This window comes from Phaethon lepturus, unplaced genomic scaffold, assembly GCF_000687285.1.
Source record: "Phaethon lepturus isolate BGI_N335 unplaced genomic scaffold, ASM68728v1 scaffold7838, whole genome shotgun sequence".
NCBI lineage: Eukaryota > Metazoa > Chordata > Aves > Phaethontiformes > Phaethontidae > Phaethon > Phaethon lepturus.
Window position 1 is genome coordinate 69,321 of NW_010556847.1, and position 19,586 is coordinate 88,906.

At 38.8% G+C, this 19,586-nt stretch overlaps 1 protein-coding gene across 1 annotated transcript in view; it reads right to left on the minus strand.

Moving 5' to 3' along the window:
• The window catches only part of EEFSEC (eukaryotic elongation factor, selenocysteine-tRNA-specific), a gene marked incomplete at its 5' end in the record, with an annotated part of 89,901 nt that overhangs the window by 35,535 nt on the left and 34,780 nt on the right, over positions 1–19,586 (minus strand). Inside the window, one exon of the mRNA XM_010292575.1 lies at positions 5,715–5,871. Within this exon, the coding sequence (XP_010290877.1) occupies positions 5,715–5,871 (157 nt within the window). The remainder of the gene's footprint in view (positions 1–5,714; positions 5,872–19,586) is intronic.

Below are 19,586 nucleotides of genomic sequence, written 5' to 3' on the forward strand. Positions count from 1 at the left end.
TGCCCTCCAAATTACAAAGTTGGGAATACAACATTTATCTACAGTCAACTATTTAAAGCTTGTTTCCTACAGTTGTTTAAAAAACCCTGTAACTAATATTCCACAAATGACAGCTACACTAGTGTGTTGAGAGCTACCTGAAGAAAATGAAACATCCCTTGAATTTAAAAAAAAAAAAGAAAAAACACAAAAACACACAACAAAAAAGCCCCCCACAATTAAGATATTTCTGAAGAGGGAAGTTACAGAAAACAATGTAATACACAAATTATTTTCCTGTTGTATTTTTCCATCCTTGCATAACTAATTTCCCTTACACTATTTAACAACTTCCTTGCTTAAGTGGAGTGCTAAAAAATAACTGATTTGAATCCCACTTTTAAACCCATGATTTTTAACTTGAATTGAAAATATGCAGAGTAGTGCTGTTCACCCAGAGCTCTTACATCAAAGCTTTCCCACTATGTCATTAACCACTTTGCAAGCTAGTGTGGGATCCCATCCAATGAAAAAAAAGTACGTGGCAAAATATAAACACACCCAAACCAAAGACACACCATGTCCACAATACCCTAAGGGGGAAACACATATTTAGCATTTCCACCCTTAATTTCACACATCAGAATATGGCACATTGGTTAATTCTTACCACTTTATGTCATCTTATACCAACACTGCAGGATCCCAGAGGCATTGTGTCCCCTAAACTAGGCAGAACATCAGTGCTATTACTTCAGAACAGACTTTTATGGTGCATTCAACCCCTCTACCACAACAAGCACTGGAAACAGTTAGAACAGACTTGCTCTCTCATATGCAATAACTCTTATAAATGCAAAGCAAAAAGTTACTGGCAACGAAAGACAAGGTCACAAACAAGTTTGTCTTCACCTGTTGTAAGAAACTTAAAAGTACTGTTATTCTATACAGGTAAAAAGAACAGCAAAGTAAAAAGCTTGTATTCCAAAATTCTCATTTGTATCTCTGATGAAAAGTGTGCCTTTTATTACATTCAAATTTGCTCAATTCAGGAAAGCATTCAGCTCTTTTAAGTGTCAGATATGCACTGCTGCTTTTGCATTAAGAAATAAGGTAGCTTTTAACTCATCTCACATACAGCAATTTTTACTGTATCAAGCCAAAAAAGAGAAGAATTGCAGGCAAACACACTGCACTGTCTCAGAACGGACGAACACTTTACCAGCAACTAGACAGTAGAGAGACAGAAAGGAAAGTAAACTATGCCTGAGATATCACGTATGTGCCAATTAGATCTCAAAAGTTGCTACATTTTACAATAATTAAGCCCAAGACAAATGCAACATGCCAAAACTAATGAAATGGGCATATCTAGGGCCAATCTTTTAAAAGATGTCATGAGACATCAACAGATCATGATTTTGCAAACCAAGCAGAGTTTTACAGGGTCAATACTTGGGTGACAGTTAAACAAGATCCACAATTAGCACTAAGTTATTCAAACGATTCACTGAACTTTACTCTGAACTTCTTATCAACTAGCATGACATTCCTAGGTGCAATGTATGTTGAAATAAGCATTTTCCAAAGACTGTCATTGTTAGCTTTTGTCTTCTTTAGAATAAGACACTTAAACATACAGTTCCTCCCTCCCCAAACTTGTTCTTGATTTCAAAGGTGAACAATACTTTTCACTCATTTACCTCGACTGTAGAATGCAGTGTTCCCACTTACAGCTAAACAGCTGCCACATATCACCCACCTCAACAAGAAGCACTTCATCAGTAGCTCGCTGCCTCATACACACACACACTAGCATAACTTACAAAGCGCTACAGTTTAAATTGCCTTTCAAATCCTGTTTGTTTTTTAAGCAGCTTGTTAAATTAAGCAAAACTCTTGTGAGTTTAGAGATTATGTCTCCATCTTTATGTACTTGATCATACAGCCAGTCTGGAAAGTAAGTGTCATCCTGTCAACTAACATGCCTTGAAACTTTTTCCTCAGTTGAAACAAACAGCTCCACAACCTAGCTCTACAGAACAGCAGATCTGCCAGAAAATACTTTTTGTATTATTTTTAAACTAGATGCTGCTGCAAACAGCCTAGAAAGTAGGTTATACCTTGTCATTCAAACCCTGAAAGCGTGTCTGAACACAAAAACAGAAAACAAGCTGAAAAATACATTGTCCTACTTTCCACCACCCTGCTGCCTGTCCGTTTTACCCTGACACAGGCACTAGCAAACATCCAGGCATACGACACAAGTATTCTCAAAATGGAACTACATCATCTTCCCCTGCAAAGATGATCTGGCAGTGCAAGAAATCTCCGCTAAATAACATCTCTCAATAGTCAAGTTACACTTTGCATTATTTCATGATATTAGCTTTACTTCTACCTCCTTGGACCACCCTAAGGGATTCTTCTCCATTATGTTCTTCAAATACTTGCAGATAATCATATCTCCCACTTAGACATAATTTAGCCAAGTTTCATGCATTTCTTTTCATCTTCTTTCTCTCATAAATCAGTCCCTTCAGCCTCTCCAGCATTCTTACTGCTCTTCCCTGAATTTCATCCAAATTGCTGACATCTTTCAGTGACTGAGGAACTTCCAATTGCATGCTGTACTCTAGATGTTTTTTTCTGTACTCTAAAGAAAGATAATTAAGCCTTTTCAAGAAATATTAATGCTTCAAGTCTGGAATAAATCTAAATCAGAGATTTCTTTTTTTTTTTCCAGAACAGATAGTAATTACCCCCATTTCACAGAGCAGAAGAGCAGACAGAAGTATCTGAATTATTGCTGCACACAAGCAGTGCCAGAACAAGAAACAGATCTGTGTTCTGCCATTCCCAGTTGTGAGGTCTGCCAAGTTTCAGCCCACAGACAACGTAAGACAACGGTCCCAGGCTGTGATCTATAGGCAAACACAAGCCATTTCCAAGTGACTACAGAACAACACTCGGGGAGCCCAACACTTGCTCGCGTGAGCAAGCACAGTGCTGGAGGCTGTTGGCACCAGTGGGACCATGTAACGCCCTACAATGTGCCATGGTCTACTATTACCGTAAGTAGTCAGGACCTGATGTTCATTGCTATGTCGAGGTTTTTCTAAAACCAGCCCTCAGTTATCATCAGGTTAACTAACCAAGCAAGCTATTCTGTTCCAGAGGTTAAGAGGGGTTTTTAAATACGAAAGGACTGACTGCCATACTAAGGCAGTCCAAAGCAATTTTCAACTTGTACTGTTTCCTTCTCTTCCCTCCCACTCCCTAATACATTTGTAAAGGAATCACAGGGAAATAACTTCAGAAAAATTAACAAGAGCTCTTCACAAAAGAAATGTGTAAGAGACTATACAAGGGGAGGGCAAGGCTGAAGAATAAGGGGGAAAGGAGAGAAGCGTCTGATCAGTTAAATTTAATTTAAAAAAAAATAATCTAAAAACCCACAAACAGGAAGCAGACACATTAAAAAAGCAACACTGACCTAACAAAGGAATGTGAACTGCAGTTGACTTAAACAGCATCACAGCAATAGCCCTCCCCCTACACACAAATCTCTGCAACTCTTAAAGACACAGGTTTTTAGGCCCTTACAAATTCTGTGGATTTTTGCCTCGCTAGCCACACTTTGTTTGATACTCTTAGCTTGAACTGATTTAGCTTATTGCCTCTTCTTTCCAAATAGCAAGAGTACCCAAATTTGACCCAGATTAAAGAAAACTAAGTTGTATTATTCTGCCTACCTTAGAGAGGTATTGAATTCTAGTATTCTACTACATATTCTTTTCAATGAAAAGAACAAACTATAAAGGGTCCTCTGTTTCATGGTCTTCTGTTAGAGATCAGAAGAGTATAACCAAGATTAGATAACAAACACCTTGGTGAAAGGTATCATTTCTTCCCACTAACTCAATACACAGAGCAAAAAGCAATTTTCTAAATCTGTGTACCATTTTCTTAATGTGACTGCTGGTTCGCAATTACAGCTCCTGCTCTTATTAGACTTTTCCCTGTCCCATGAAGAACGATTTCTTCCATCCAATATGTGGAAACAGCAACATAAATGCCATCCTCCTATTGTTGTTCTTTATCATATTTTTGCTTCCGGGAGATAAAAGCTACTAAGAACACTAAGCTTTTAAGAAAGTTATCATGTTGATTTTCACCTTGAACCCTGTTCAGTGTTAAGGCCATTTACACATCATTTCACCACCTACCTAAAGGTACCTATCTCAGTGAACACTTAAAAGCTTTTCTAATACAAAATGCAAAAAACATACATCTTGTGCAACTTCTCTCTCTAAATATCCACTGTGCTTGCTAATTAGGTTCTCAGACCTGTTTGCAAACTTTAGCATTCGGCAACAAAACTGGAATTGCAGCTAGGATAGAACACCAGAGTTTTTTTGTCTAGTCAGAAATTCTTATCTTATGATAGGAAGAAGAAAGGAAATTTGCTGAGAGTCAAAATTATTTCACTTGCACCAAGCCTTAAGTTAAATGGAAAACAGTCCATCTTCAGCAAGAAATCGGGAAACTTCCATTTTCTGTAGATCAATTGCTACATCATTGTTTGTTGTCATAGAACATCACAACTTCTTTTCTACACTTGTACAACAGAAGCAGATCTCACTCATCTCCCTAAAGAGGGCAGAGGACTAACTAGTGTCAAATGGGCTGAAGACACTGCAGAAATACGAAGTACCCCTAGTATCATTAAAAATCTTATCCCATAATCCGAGTTAGATGCAGCACCTATTACTGCCTTTAGAAAAGGCTCAGAACAATTTTCCTACCTTAAAAAGAAATTAAAAAAAAACAATAATGACATAAACTCTAGCAGCCATCATTCCCCACACTGTAACTTAAGGAGGCATAAATCCTTTCTGTAACTCATGGAGGATGAAAGATGCAGTAATATATAATATCATAAAACCAGGAGACACAAGCAATAAAAAAAAACCCACACTCTCAAGATCTCCAAAAACTCATTTATCAAGCAGTTTTTGCTTGGAGGCAAGTTAGGTACTAACATGCACAACAGAGACAATTTAAGGAACTTGCATCCACAATACTGTATTTAATAAGTAGCTACACGTAAAAATGCTTGCGGGTTTATTTTCCTTTATTTGTTCAGAGGGGCTCTGCTGCAAATCATATGTATATTAAGAGAGGAGAGATTTCCACAAACCCTTCTGGGCAGAGCATCATTTCGATGCTACTGACACTTAACAAGAAGTCATTCCAAGACTGGAGTTTGTTGACACAGGAGATGCAGCTTCAGGCCAGTCTTACAATATAAATCACAGCCACCATCATTTAATTAGAAGAGGTACAATCCACCAAATCATCAGTGGTCCAACTGAGTATAAGCAGGTTTCAGAACTTCAGGAGACTACTGGTAACATTCAGACTTGCAATATGGAAAGATCCTCCACACCTGACATAGGTAACTAAAAGAGAGTAGATTTAGACTAGATATAAAGAAGACGTTTTTTTACTATGAGGGTTGTGAAGTACTGGCACAGGTTGCCCAGAGAGGTTGTAGATGCCCCATTCCTGGAAACATTCAACGTCTGGTTGGACTGGGCTCTGAGCAACCTGCTCTAGTTGAAGATGTCCTTACTGCGGAGGGGTTGGACTAGATGACCTTTAAAGATCCCTTCCAACCTGAATTATTCTGTGATTCTATGGTTAGTATTTGTTAGCTGATAAGCACCTACCTGGAATTCGGATTTTAAATTTGCCACTTTGTCCAAAACCACCATCTATTATTCCATCTTCTCCTGTAGACAGTTTGACTTTTAGACCCACGAAAATCTGGATGTTTGTTTCCTTTTTGAACAACGAACGACCAATCACGCTGTAATCGTCCATCACCTGCAAAAGAAATAGGGCTTCATGAGCCTACAGTCTGAAGTGACAAGAAATTATACCTGTAAGATAACATTAAATTTGGTGACTTCTACCACCCTGCCCTTGGAAAACCATTTACCCCCAAATGAACAAAACTCTAGATGAGTGATCTAAACTGGCAACTTGTGTTTAAATCCATATATGACTTTGTGAATTAATATATTTCTGCCTTCACCTGCTTTCTACTAATACAGGAAAAACAAAACCTGCGTCAGAACATGCTTTAAAGATCAGTTAATTAGAATCTCTTTTCTGCTTTGAAACCTTTCCACGAAAGTCACTTAAGTACCTACGCTCACAAAAAGTTTATTCCACTACTTATCCTACAGCTAAGTACACTATCACCTACATAAACATTCTGTCGCTTGGCTCCAGAACTGCACTCCAACACCTACACTTCCAAAGAAATGACAGAATTACTCAGTATTTACTAAATAGATCCTTTTAAATGTTCCCCTCTTCGTACACATTGATTTGTTAAACTAAAAGCCTTATGACCATTGTATCCAATTTTAATTTCAAGGTTTGTAACACTGTGGGAAGAACCATTCCAAGCTGAATTCTTAATTAAGCTATCAGGAACAAGAGGTAGCAAGGTTGGTGGCTAAGGCAAGATAAACAACCTTCCCTTAGGCATTACAAAGTCTAAGGTGCAGTCAAGTGAGCCTAATCCTGTAGGTGTGAATATCCTTGTATACCTAACGCCTGGAGTTACTCTACCTCATAGCCGCAGCAAGAATATTTACTTATCAGAAGAAATAAGGAGATATTACTTAAATCCTTCCAAGATTATTTTTTTTGGTGGCAAAAGTCGCAGCTCTTCTTCATACGTTAGGAGCTATTTTTAGATAAACCTAAGGGCTTGAAACACCAGAGTGACTTAGAATGGTAAAGCATTATAACCAATTTTGAACACTCCCCTTTATTCAGTTTAAATGATGACTCAAAGTATTGCAGGTTTATTAAGCTACTCTCCTTCCCTGAAGCTTCTTCCATAAACAGTAGTGCATATACAGATTCACATCCCTAGCATTCTTGTTTATTATTTTGTTACATATATATGCCTCTATTTTAATGCCAATCTCAGCATGGCACTAAATATAGCATCAGAAATTTAATTTTTGTTTTGTTTTAAATGGGTTTTACTTGCTCAGCTATAAACAGCCTTGAAAGGGCCACGTAATACCAGAGAGCACTGGCAGGACCTCACCCTGTCCCAGACCACATGCACGTGCAGGATGAGAAATGTCTACAGCCCTTCTTCCTTTTTTCATGTGGAGATGACAACACTACAGGCAAGCTCTGCTCCCAGCTGAGTGCAGAGACAAGGCTGTAGGAGAAGCATTCAGATGTCTCTAACAACATTTGCTGCCTGAACATCCATTCTTCATCTTCTTCCAAAAGGTCACATTTCTGAGCTTTTTGGCTTGTCTGTCCTCTCCCACCCCCCCAACAAGCACTGCTTCAAAATAGCTTGTGAACCATTAATGGTAGTATCACTGCTTGGCAACCTCTGGCTTAAATTTAAAACTGAGTAACATCTTTTACTAGATCCACCAATAATAGCTCGTGGTAGAGGGGGAAGGTAAGCTTTCAGGCACACTTGCCTTTGGGTCTGAAATAGAAGACTAGCAGAAAAAGCTGTTAATTCCAACATGAAGAAGCACTTACATTCTCAAAACCTTCTTCTTTCCAGTTGCATTAGCTGGTGAAATAAAAATGTTACTTCTTATAAATCCTTTATTCCTAAACCAAGAATTTCAAAACTGAATATCCCTCTTCTCCACTGCTGGTTATGTGCTTCCTACCCCTGTGTTTGAAACACAGATGGTCTCTTACACTCCAGTGAGGATCTCTCATGTATCTCCTATTTTTGTATTTATCCCCCAAAATGGCACAGGAAGCCAACTTTAAAGACAACATCAACATCTTTTATTTTTCCAAGAGCACTTCAAAGTTATCTTTAACTTAATTAAAAATGGAATTACAGGGTGAACAACCATACTAGGTTAGCCTGGTTCAGTTTAAAACCTCCCTGGCAAGGCTGTCAGGAAAAACTCAGAATGATTTCTGTGAAAAAGTGTTACAGGCATCCTGTACCTTTGAGTGAACTGGTAATAACAACTTACAATTGATGATTATAACAGCAATAAAATCTACAATGCTTTAGGTATGCCATACTCATTTAATACCTTTTAATTTTAGAACACCTCATCTTTTATAAGGAAATGTCCTTTTTAGGGTCTTGCTCTTGTACATGCAGTTTAGCAAAGTAACCAACGGCTCCAGCTGCACTGTTCCTTTCATTCCAATGGTCAACTCGTTTAAAAAAATCCCTCCATCAGCCAATTGATATGTTCTGTCCAGATCACCATTATTCCTCGGACATCTCCATAGGCCGTTACAAAAACAACTGCTTTAGCAGTGCTGAGATAATAAGGGATCAGTGACTTGCCTGAGTGGCTGTTTGGAATAAAACCTTTATGACCCGAAGTCTCAGTCTCATACGCTAAATACCATACATCCCATCCTGTGTCATCCATCCCCCATTTATCCCTGAAGAAGAATAAATAACGAAAGAAAGCCTGATGTAACAAAAACTAAAGATAAGTCATCAGTCTTTGTGGTAAAATAAACGGGTGAAGGAGAGATAATTGCTATGAAGGAAACCTCATTTTCTCAACCTCAAGACCATTTTATGAAAATAAAAGAAAAATTAAATTTTTGTTTTAGTTGTTCTTTGTAAAAAGCCACAGAAATGCATGTTGTTCCCTCCAACTGAAACTCAACACTTCCAATTACTTTACCAGCAATTTACCTCCAATCGCTGGATTTTAAGTTAATCCCCTTTGAGTTCTCAGAACATCTACAACAGCAATCACTTTGCCTATTAGCTGAACAGCCTTTTGGGAGATCTTTCTGCTTTTCTCTCAAACACTCTTTTTTTGTTATAAAATATTATTAACTTAAAAAGCCAAATGCCGCAAAGACAGTAAGGGATACGCAGTCTGCTCTGAAGCAGCAGCAAGGGGCCTAGCAATGAGGGCAGACTAATTTTATTAACTTCAGGGAAACTTCAAAAAGCTTTAGGGCTTTAATGCCAGACAGAGACGACCCCAAAAGTCAGTTTAAGTGCTGCATAAACAAAGGATTAGGGCAAGAAAAAGCTGAAGGCTCCTTGCATTTCTTGTTTATATTGTCATATGACCTAGTGGGAGTGGGAGAGGGCTGCCTCTCTGACTTTAATCCCCCATGGTGTACAGTGGCGTTTCAGTTCACTGACCTACATTACGATAATATTTTTTTAAATTTATGGGCAGAGGTGCAGCATCAAACTCACTTAAGGACTTTGAAAAAAGAAAAGAGACGGGGGAGAAATACCCAGAAGAGAAAAATTTTCTGACTGGTATAGTCTCCCCCTCTCACTTAGGTTAGATCAGCAGCTTAGAAAGGGATTTCAAGTTCAAAGGGAACGCGTCTGTTACTCTTGTTTTATGGCTTAGACCAGAGGACACAATAGCACTGAGTTTATGAAATATCCCTTCCCACTTGGCTTTTGTGTTTTCAGGAAAAAAATAAACAGCACTTCATAACCATAGGTGAAGTATGTGCATCTCTGGCCCGTGACATTTTTGCTAATACCAAGAAGTTCACAGAAAAAAAAGCTAACCAACTCACACTCCTCATCTAAGCAGTACTTACACTACTATATATAGTTTGCAAAACCACAGTTAACATTACATGTGCTGGCATTCAGTGCAAATCATAGTATAATTCCAAGGAAAAATAACTATGATTTTCCCTTTGAGCAGGGATAGCAAACTATTCTGTCCAGCCTCCAAATGAGAGTTAAACCACTCTCATTTTTAAGGTAACTTAAAAATTACTGTCATCTGAACACCCTCTCAAACAATCCATCACACACATTTCGAGAGCAAATAACTCCATGTCTTAACATATCTGTATTAAAAAAAGGGGGGGCGGGTCAGAACAGAAACACACAGGAGGAAACAAAGCGGTGCCAGAATAAGACGGGAAATAAGACATTTAAGAAAGACAAAGTAAAAGCACTGAATATTAAATACTAGAGACACAGAGAGAAAGAATAACCTTTTCTGAGTTAATCTAAAATTATACGGTTTTAAATAGAAATAAAACAATTTTTAAATAAGGGATAAAAACAGGTCTGAGGATTACTCTCAGCAAACCAATAAATGGCCCATTGAAACCAAAGCAAAAAACAACAGGAGGGGAAAATGAACAAAAAAACCCTATGACTAATAGTGAAAATATACAGTATTTTTTACTACTTTTTTGTACTTTTTTTAAAAAAGTACACTTGAGACATCTTCATCATGATCAGTGACAGCTCATTTGTTTCTAGGAAACAGTTTCGAGCACTTTCCATTTGTGTGTCAGAAATGGGAATAATTTTGGAGGCTGCAAATTCCTGTTCTTTTTTATAATGTGGCTTCATGCATTTGAGATAATGACGGTACATGAGGCCACAAAAGGGTGAAGGAGAAACGAACTGAGAGGATTTCACTGATGGTTGAGTTTGCAGCTTTTTTGATTCTCCAAAGACTGTTCTAGCTTTTAGTATGTTACTGAGAACTAGGTGAACGACTTGGTACACAGAAAGAATAATTTGGTCAGGTTTCCTCAAGAGCTTACATCAGCATAAAAGTGTTAAAGGCTTTTCTTTCTGCAATTCCCTCCAGCACTAGAAGCTTTTGGTGGTGTGCTGGGCTCTAAACCCCTTTTTTCACCATCCTCCAAACAAACAAACTAAACTTCTGCCTTTGAACATCCATGCAGGAGCAAAGAATGGAGATGAAAAGTTTATCTTCAGTACTTCATGTCTCATTACTGCCATTTTAATAGAGCAAGAAAGCCATCACACAGACACCTCCGTGTGTCACTAACTTTGGTTTTCAGATGTTTGTCTCATCTCTCCCCAGCTTATGGTTTCTTGTATCCAAGAAACGTCTTCCTTTCTCTGCCCTTCTCTTCCTTTCTCAGTAAAGACACAGTTGCATTTGAGAATTTCCAACACGCCGCCAGAAACACCCTTCTCTGTGCCAGGTGTTTTGACATCACTTGGGTAAAACCAGTGCAATAGTGAAAAAGGAGTCCCAAGTATTGAGTCAGGACAATGAGTAAGAACTACATAATCAGACCGGTTTATATTTTAAAAGCACTATATATACACGTTTATATTTTAAAAGCACTATATATACCAATTGGCATTCTCCAGGCACATACAGGATCTAAACAGGGCACTACTTTCATTACACAACTTGATAGTGCAAGTTCCCTTCACCTCTATTTAAAGTCTAGAAAGGGTGAATCCCAAAAAAACACAGGCACTAAGGTCCTGACACAGCCTAGTTAAGAACACATTCATTTTACCAAATGAAAGAAACTGGTTGATGTTATGATTTTATTAATCTTTACACCAGTCTACACGGTTCCCTTTATGTCAGAAAAGCAACATCAGTGCAGAGGGAAAAAGAGGAGGCTACAGACTGTTACTACATACCATACTGCTCAGGACCTCTGTCTCCAGACCAGCCAGCCCTGGCTTGAAATGCTATCAAAATTAAAAACCCTGTAATGCCTGCTACCCAGGCATAAACCAAGAAAGAGGCTGCTCTGTAGATACTTAAGTCTTGACCTGGCCTTGTAAGAAGGATGCAGAGAGGATTGCCAAGCTGTAGAGGGTTCCTCCCAGGCTGCTCTTCTGAGTAGCCAGAAGGACTCTGGTGGTATCTCCATGACTTAAGAATACTCAGGCACTTTCTTCAACTATTTAAGTATTTTAACTGTAGCAATCTCAGGTTCTGAGATCTTAAACATCAAAAAGGAAACATGAGTGAGACCTGGCAAGTTTCAAGTGAAACAACACACCTATCTGGCTCATAGCAGTAGGTCAAGTATAGCGACAGTAAGTTCATTTTTTTCTAAAGGAAACTGCCCACAGATAGCTTGGCAAGAGCAGACAGTAACAATGAACAGAGACTTACAAAAATCCTCCTTGGGACAGGCTTGCAAAGAGCTGCCAAAAGCAACTGATGCCAAGGGAGAAGAGCTGACTTGACAGACTTGCATCCCCTTCTGAAGACACCACATGGACATACAAACATCCCAAGTCTGTCCCCTCCCCTAACGATCTCCAACTGCAGTGTGTGGATCCTCTGCTCAAAGCCAAACAGTCCATCAACTCTCGTGGATTAAGTTTCCTTCTAACATTTGGTTAAGAAGGTTTGTGTTATCAAGCAATACTAGTCTATGCTACACTGCTGAATATTTGTAACTCAAATCCTAGTGAAGGTGTACAGCAGAGGGACGGTTACAGTTCAATAATATGTAGGTTTAGTTTTACTTTACCTTTTTACTTTAAGAATGCCTAGGAAATTACATTTATATAAAACCTCAGTTATTTAAGTTGCAGAATTGGGTACGCGGAAGTTAAGAAATGCCAGATGTCCATACAACCTTATTCCTGTCCCTCTTTGATATACCCCACGATATAGTCTTTACATGACTACATCCAAAAAAATTTCACAGGAACCCTGCCTTATTAAGTGCACAGAGTAGAGGCACAGGGGAACAGAATTAATGTTGCATAGGCAACTGTAAATCTGGTATTTCCTAACTTTCAAATGCTTGATTTTGCAACCTAAGTAACATTCTTAATTTATTTTTGTATCCAATAAATAAAATGCTGTATTGGTTGCCTTGCTGACAAACCGATTCCCCCACAGGTGACTCTTACACAACCTAAGAAAAATCAAGACCAGCTGTCCATACACTTGTAAGACCCAAAAGCATGTCTGCATTTTAGATTTAATAATATAAATAATAACCATAGGTGTTACTCAAACCTTGCAAAATTCTACTACCCAGTCATGTGGAGCAAGCCATTCTTTTCTTGGTGAGTGAACAAAATACCACTCTTTTCATATTAGTAAGCAGATTCTGTGATTTAGCTGGTACACTTTTATGACAAATTTATTCTACTGTGTTAATCCACATGTTGTGTCAGTCAGTAAACATTGCCACTCTCTTCTCAGTACTGTTGAGCAGAAATGGTATTTCTGTTTAATGAGCATACAGCCCTCCTTTCCCCTTCCCCCACTAAGCTTCTCAAACCCTTTTATTCAAAAACTAAACAAGAGCCAATAAATAAATGCATCTTTTATATTCCTATTTTACAGTGCATTTTAACTAGTGAATGTGCTGTGCACTTTTATTCACCTGATTGCCTTCATCTCTGTATTATTACTGTATTTAGCATACCATCAGCAGCCAAGCAGAACCAAACAAACTCGTGTTCAGACTTCAAAGCAGGAAAAATATTAATTGTGGCGTCTGCATGTTTACAGTAGATGGAGTGACATCCACCACCTCTCCCAGCTAGAGTCACAGAAGGCTCTGCAGACAGCCCAGGTCACTGCGTGTGCCTGCAGGCACCACTCAATCAGTGTTCACTGTACAGTTTGGTCTTGTTACTCACTTTGTGCCCACATTAGTCTACACACCGTATCAGTCACCCAGAAAGTGTCATCGCCTGGCTGATGCAGTGTTTTACTTGCTATCCTGCTGGAACTACAGTGCCACTATAAGAAAATAGCAGATGAAACATTACCCTAGTAAGCCAATGAAACATCCTTTATCTGAAATAAGTTAGACGGAAGAATCTAACTATCTGAGCAGATAAAATTTACTTCTCTCCATTTCATGCAACAGAAAATTCAAGGAACAGTATTTCTGTGGCAAATATTTTAAATAGAGTGCACAGGCACAGCTCTGTGAAATGAATGCTGGTATTACTGATAAAATATCTGGAAAGGATGCAGTGAAAAAAGTACCAGTGTTGCTCACACATGATCCTCTACTCAGGAATCTTTCCAGAGAGGAATACTGTGGCACTCCCTTATTAACTTATGCCTCCCCAAAGCCAACCTCCCCAGAAGCCTGGTCTCATCCCCCAAGTGAACCACACTGGATGTTCCTATTCACTCATGGGCGAGTTCATTTTTTCCCCCCTTGTACTCCCTTCAGCAGTTTGGTTAAGCATGTCGCTGAGCTACTATAAACTTGACATGCACTCTGTAAACTAAATGTTGGTGTTTTCACTCAAAAAGCCATAAGGAATTAAAAGACAAAATATGGCTGACAATGGATTAAAAAATGCCCTTTTCACAACCACTGCTTTTCAAAACGTCTAGTTCCCTAAAAGATAGTCGGGGTCACTGCTGGTCATCAAATTTAAATACTATTTTCTCAAACCTCCTGCAGTTGCTTACTATTACTGATGTCCACAAAATCTCATCCTTCTTCTGAAAGGCCAGAAAGATCTGTTAAGCAATGGTGACAAAGACCTTCCATTTGACACTCAGGTAATGCACTTGCTCTGACACGGCTCTTGTTATCCTACTGTAAGGAGGAGAAAAACCCAACACTTTTAAAAGATGCTGAACGATAAGCCTTTTCTCTTCTGCTCATGCTTCAGAGGAGTTGCTCTGATAAAAATCTTGATAACTTACCCTGCTTTCACATCTTGCTCCTGCAACAATACTTTTCTCCTTAGGGACACTTAGATCACACCAATATTCAAACGATTAGTAACATGTTGCTGTTAAGCAATAAGTGATTCTTCCATCCTCCAGAAACTACGCATGCCTATTTGATGGGCTACAAGATGGTCTCAGTCCCCACAAGAATGAGTGCAATAAGAAAACCCACCATCCAGCAACCCACAAAACGTGGGAACAAACTGGCTATGAATAAAACTAGGACATGCCATGGCTGTGACACATGAAAGGAAAACGCTGAAGAAACAAGTGCAATGTGATTACCACCAAATAAGTAAAACCTAAGAGCAAAGGAAATAAGGAGAAAAAAATACATTTAAAACTTCGCAATACACAAAAAGAATTAATTACTCTTACTGTCAGAGAAACACAGAGAAAGCATCTTTAGGAAGGACAAGCCCATTCTCATAGGAAAACATTCTGTTATGCTTAAAATGGGAAACAATCGCAGCTGAGACATGCATGTATTTTTCACTACACAAGCTTGAAAGTGCAGAAGGTGCAGCTTGAGCTATGCAAGCAAGGCAGGGAGTTTTCCTTCTCCTTTTGTTTCTGCCACAGACCTACTGATTTACGAGCATCCTCGACAATAGAACCCTGTGGCAACCATCCTAAGATAAATCCTGGTTGTGCAAACACTTTAAAAACAGGCAGAATATCTGAGTCATGCAGGAAAGCATGATGCACTTCTACAGTTCACCTTTCAACTGAAACTCACTGCACTCAACCTGTATGTCCATGGAAGCCAAAGAGCAAATAACATGACAAATATAAAGGATTTATCCCAGAAACTGAGTAACTGCTTCATGAGCCAGACTAGAATTAATCTGCAATGTGGCACAGAGGTAAAATTCAGAGAGGAAGATATTTCAGAGATGGCGTTAGGATTAATACAAGTCTCTCTGCCCACAAAACTGCAAAGAGCTAACTGGTAAGCAGCCTGTCTCCAGAAGCACAAGACCAAGGACAACAGTTGTTTATCTTCATAATTTGCTTGTCTCTGACTCCAGGGGCTGCTGACCTGTTACAGTTTAGTGCATCCACATTCACAGCCACTGCCATATGCCAATTCAGAGGGACACGCTTTCTTCACAGCATCTCATTTGCCCTTTTTTCCGCCAAGATTCCCACATCACGCTCCTTAAAGCAACGCTGGTGTTCACAATAGCACTCTCAGCCCTGCTTTTACCTTTTTATCAGTATAAGCCACTTGTTGCCAGCCTAGTTCTTTTTCCTATTGAAAGTACATTTGTCAGGCAGCCAAGGTTTTGTAAAAATAAAGTGTCCAGAGAGTGACAGTCTCTGCCTCCACATAACCACGCCAGAAAGATGCTCTTGACAGAAACTTCCTTCCACTGAAATTCTCCCATCAAGTCCTCTCTGCAAAAGAAAACTGGACTAGTATTTCACATCATTTTTTAAATCATCAAGTTCAGCAAAGACAAACTTGCCAGTGTCCTCTTAGTTTTGAAGAAATGGCAGATTTTGATTTTCCTTAAAATTAACCCCCAAAGACTTACTCTACCCCCAAAATTAATCTGGTCTAAAGCAAAACAGGAGCATTCACACATTTCTACAACAGTTCAAAAACCATCAGATAAAAATCATAACTGCAGTTTGAATCATGCAACTTTTTCACAACCAAGATGCAATGCCAGCAGAGTTAGAAGCAAGTTTCCTGCACTATGCAATATCTCAGGCAACACTAACTTAACCAAAAAGGCAGATAAATGTTTTAAGGACAAATTTCTCAGATACTACAGTAATACATACCTAAAAAAACCCTCAGATGATAAATAAGCAGGGATGTGAAAAGAGGCTCAAGGATATACTGCAGACAGGTGAATTCAAAGATCCTGGTGAACAACAGGATGCTCAAACAGTTGTCAGGCTTTGATTCTTTCTCTCCCAGGGCTCCACTCAGTCTTAGCATTAAAGAGGCAAGACACCGAAGGGAAACAGTGAGCAGCACAAAAAAAAGTGCAAGGGTACTTGAATTTTTGTAGAACATTTACCATCATTTAAGCAGATGAGAAAAAACGGGAAGCTTAGTACATTTTAGTGAAGATTCACACCTAATTCAAGACTGTTTGCTAGTTTAAGTATGCTTTTTTACTTTTTAAAAATACAGTGTTTACCCAGTTCATGGATTTGATTTCTATGTGAAACAGAGAAGGTGTCACACTTGATCTTAGAGAGACAAAAAATTTTTTTGAGAAAAAGTGATCTTTTATTAAAAAAAAAAAACCAAAACACTTTAAAATCCAGGAGGGTACCATGCACAAGGGGCACAAGAGAGAAGTATTATGATGCTGAAACTTAATGAATTTACAATTCTTACTATTCCATCAGTGTTCTGAAATTAATCAGAATAGGAACAAAAAGCCAAACCATAAATGCCTGATTTCTCCTGGGTAAACGGGTAGTTAAACTGCCGGGAATTTATTGTAATTCTAGCAGCAAGCAGGGGGCTTGGGAGAGCCCACATCAGATTAGCTGCAGCGCTTTACAAACAGGCATTACTGAATTCCACTACAGCCTGGTTCCGAGAGCCTGCTTCCAGCCCATGCTGAACCCGGGAAGGCGGACATTACACATCCCTGCCTCCCTCTCTCCCAGCCTTTCAGGAAGCTGTGAAGCTAATTTTCCCCAGCAGCATTCTCTGGAGGAAAAGGTTCACTTCTTGTGAAGGTAACATGTATTTTTTAATTATTATTTTTTTTATGCCTCCCCAGGGAAGGTGAGGAGGGGGGAGCTTCCTTGCTCGATACAAAAAGAAATTTTCCTGTATCAGTGCCAAGAATAGACACCCTAAATTCAGTGATCCTAATCTCCAGCCATCCATCAGCAGCAGGGTGGGACCAGCTGATTCAGATTTTCTATTAGCTAGTGACTTTGTGTACTACAATAAGTCACTGTACCACCCAATTGTTCCTGCTGCTCTCTGCTCTGCAAAAGTACAGGCTTAATAGTAGCTACCTCAACTAGCGCTGCATGTACTTCCCCACCAAGCCTTTTATAACCAGCACCATCCTCTTCCCACCACGTCTCCCCAGTCCCCGTGTGCCCACGTGACTTTAGATCACAAACATTTCTTACAACATTTGCTCCACTATCCTTTCGGCACACATCAGGGAAAATGCCAACTGAGCATCTACAGTACCACAGGAGGCAGAATCTGAAAACAAACCTAACCTGCAGACAGACTATTCGATGGCAATAGCTCATTTACAGAGCCAATTAGTATTCATACAGACAGTGATCAAAGCTCTTATACAGGGCACAGCGTGTGACAGATGAAGACAAGATAAAATAATAAAACCCCCAGGTCTATATTTTAAAAGGCATGGGAAAATATCAAAACAGTTCGCTAATACATCAGCCTAATAAATGACTGTTGGTCAAATGTTCAATAACCCACATTCATTGGTTATTTTCTGGACTAGAAAATAAAATAGGTGTAATTTGATTAATGTTATTCCATTATTTACACAATAAAATCAATAGCAGAGTAAGTAAACTAGCAAATTATTTGAAAATAACACTAAATAAAAACAATTAAAAATGCACAACTGAGGCTAACAGCAAAGTCTGTTAACAAAGTCAGACAACTCACACAGTTGGTACTCTGCAAGTTTTCAATTCCCATAGACTAGTGCCATGCACTGGGAGCAAAAATAAATAATCTGAGACCAGTTTATATCAGTTAAATAAAACAAGCCTCATGTGTCTCCATGGGTATCACAAACTTCTGTCCTCGTTCATATTCCTGCAGCCACAGAGAAACAAAAGGAGCTGGTAAGCCAGGCCTTGCTGAGTATTAGCAGCATGGGCCATGCACAAGTAAGTGAATTTTTAGCAAAGATGAAGGCAAATGTTTCATGAGTTCAGATAGCTCTATAGCGTCAGAAGAAGTGGTATCCAGACATGCACATTTGGTCTAAGCTTCTCTGCAGCTTAGAGAACAGAACACCTTGGACCTGTTGTTCAACACCACTATCAGCCAAAGAGAAAGGTAGCTGCCCATTTCAAACAGAGGAAAAAATACACTTGCTACCAAAATTTTGAAGACTACTGATTTTGGGTGTCCCATAGAACCCATATTGAGAGACACAAATTTTTCAGAAAACTACAGAGACTCTCCCCTTAACTATCTTCATTCCTAGTGGCAAAACTGGCATCCAAAAAACCAACATATCATGCAGTTCCTTTGAGGAGAATGGCCTCCAAGTTCAGTAGTGGAAATTCAAAAGGAGAAACTCTGGTTTTTGTTTTTTTTTTTTTTTCTTTTTAAAGCTAAATAGCAACATAGAAACCTCAGAGAAAGGGGGAAGATATGAATTGTCCATTTGATCAATTAATGTAGTGAGGCATTTAGAAAAGAACTTAACTAATTCAAAATCATGGCATGACAAGAATCTTAGTTTATTGTTTACTATTAAATTAATAAAGCAAACAGACAAAGTATTCCAGAAGTCTGCGTTATAAATTGCAAACATGGTAAGGTATACTAAGTGTTTAGTCTACAGTAAAGGAGATGCAGTACTCAACACAGCTTTATGGAATTTTGAAAAGAAGTAAAAACACTAGACATTTTCTTCAAACAAACCAGGTTTTGGATTAGGAGAATAAAATAGTTCTTTACCCAAAAGTTAGTAAGATACCTACTGCACTAATACATCAAGTAAACATTTGCTAAAGTTTATATAAGCTCTGCTCATTTATGGGTAAGCAATTAAATTATTTATATGTTGCACATCTCCACCTAAACCACTCATCATGAAGCATTCCACTATGGGATGTATAATCTAATAGTCCTCCGCTGATTACTGAAAGGTAACCACCACCAAGATCAAGTTTATGACAGCTATAGAAAGCGTATCTACCTGTACTGAAAGGACAGTAAAAATTCCCAATTAAGTTGTGTTCTAGATGCTAAGTCCTCCAGAAAGCACCTCTATTTTCTGCCACACTGAGGTGGGTCAAGTACATGCACTATAGCAGATTAACACCAGTGCAACACAGAAACAACATGCATTAATCAAGGCTCCAAGCTCCCCATGTCCCAGGCTTGATCCC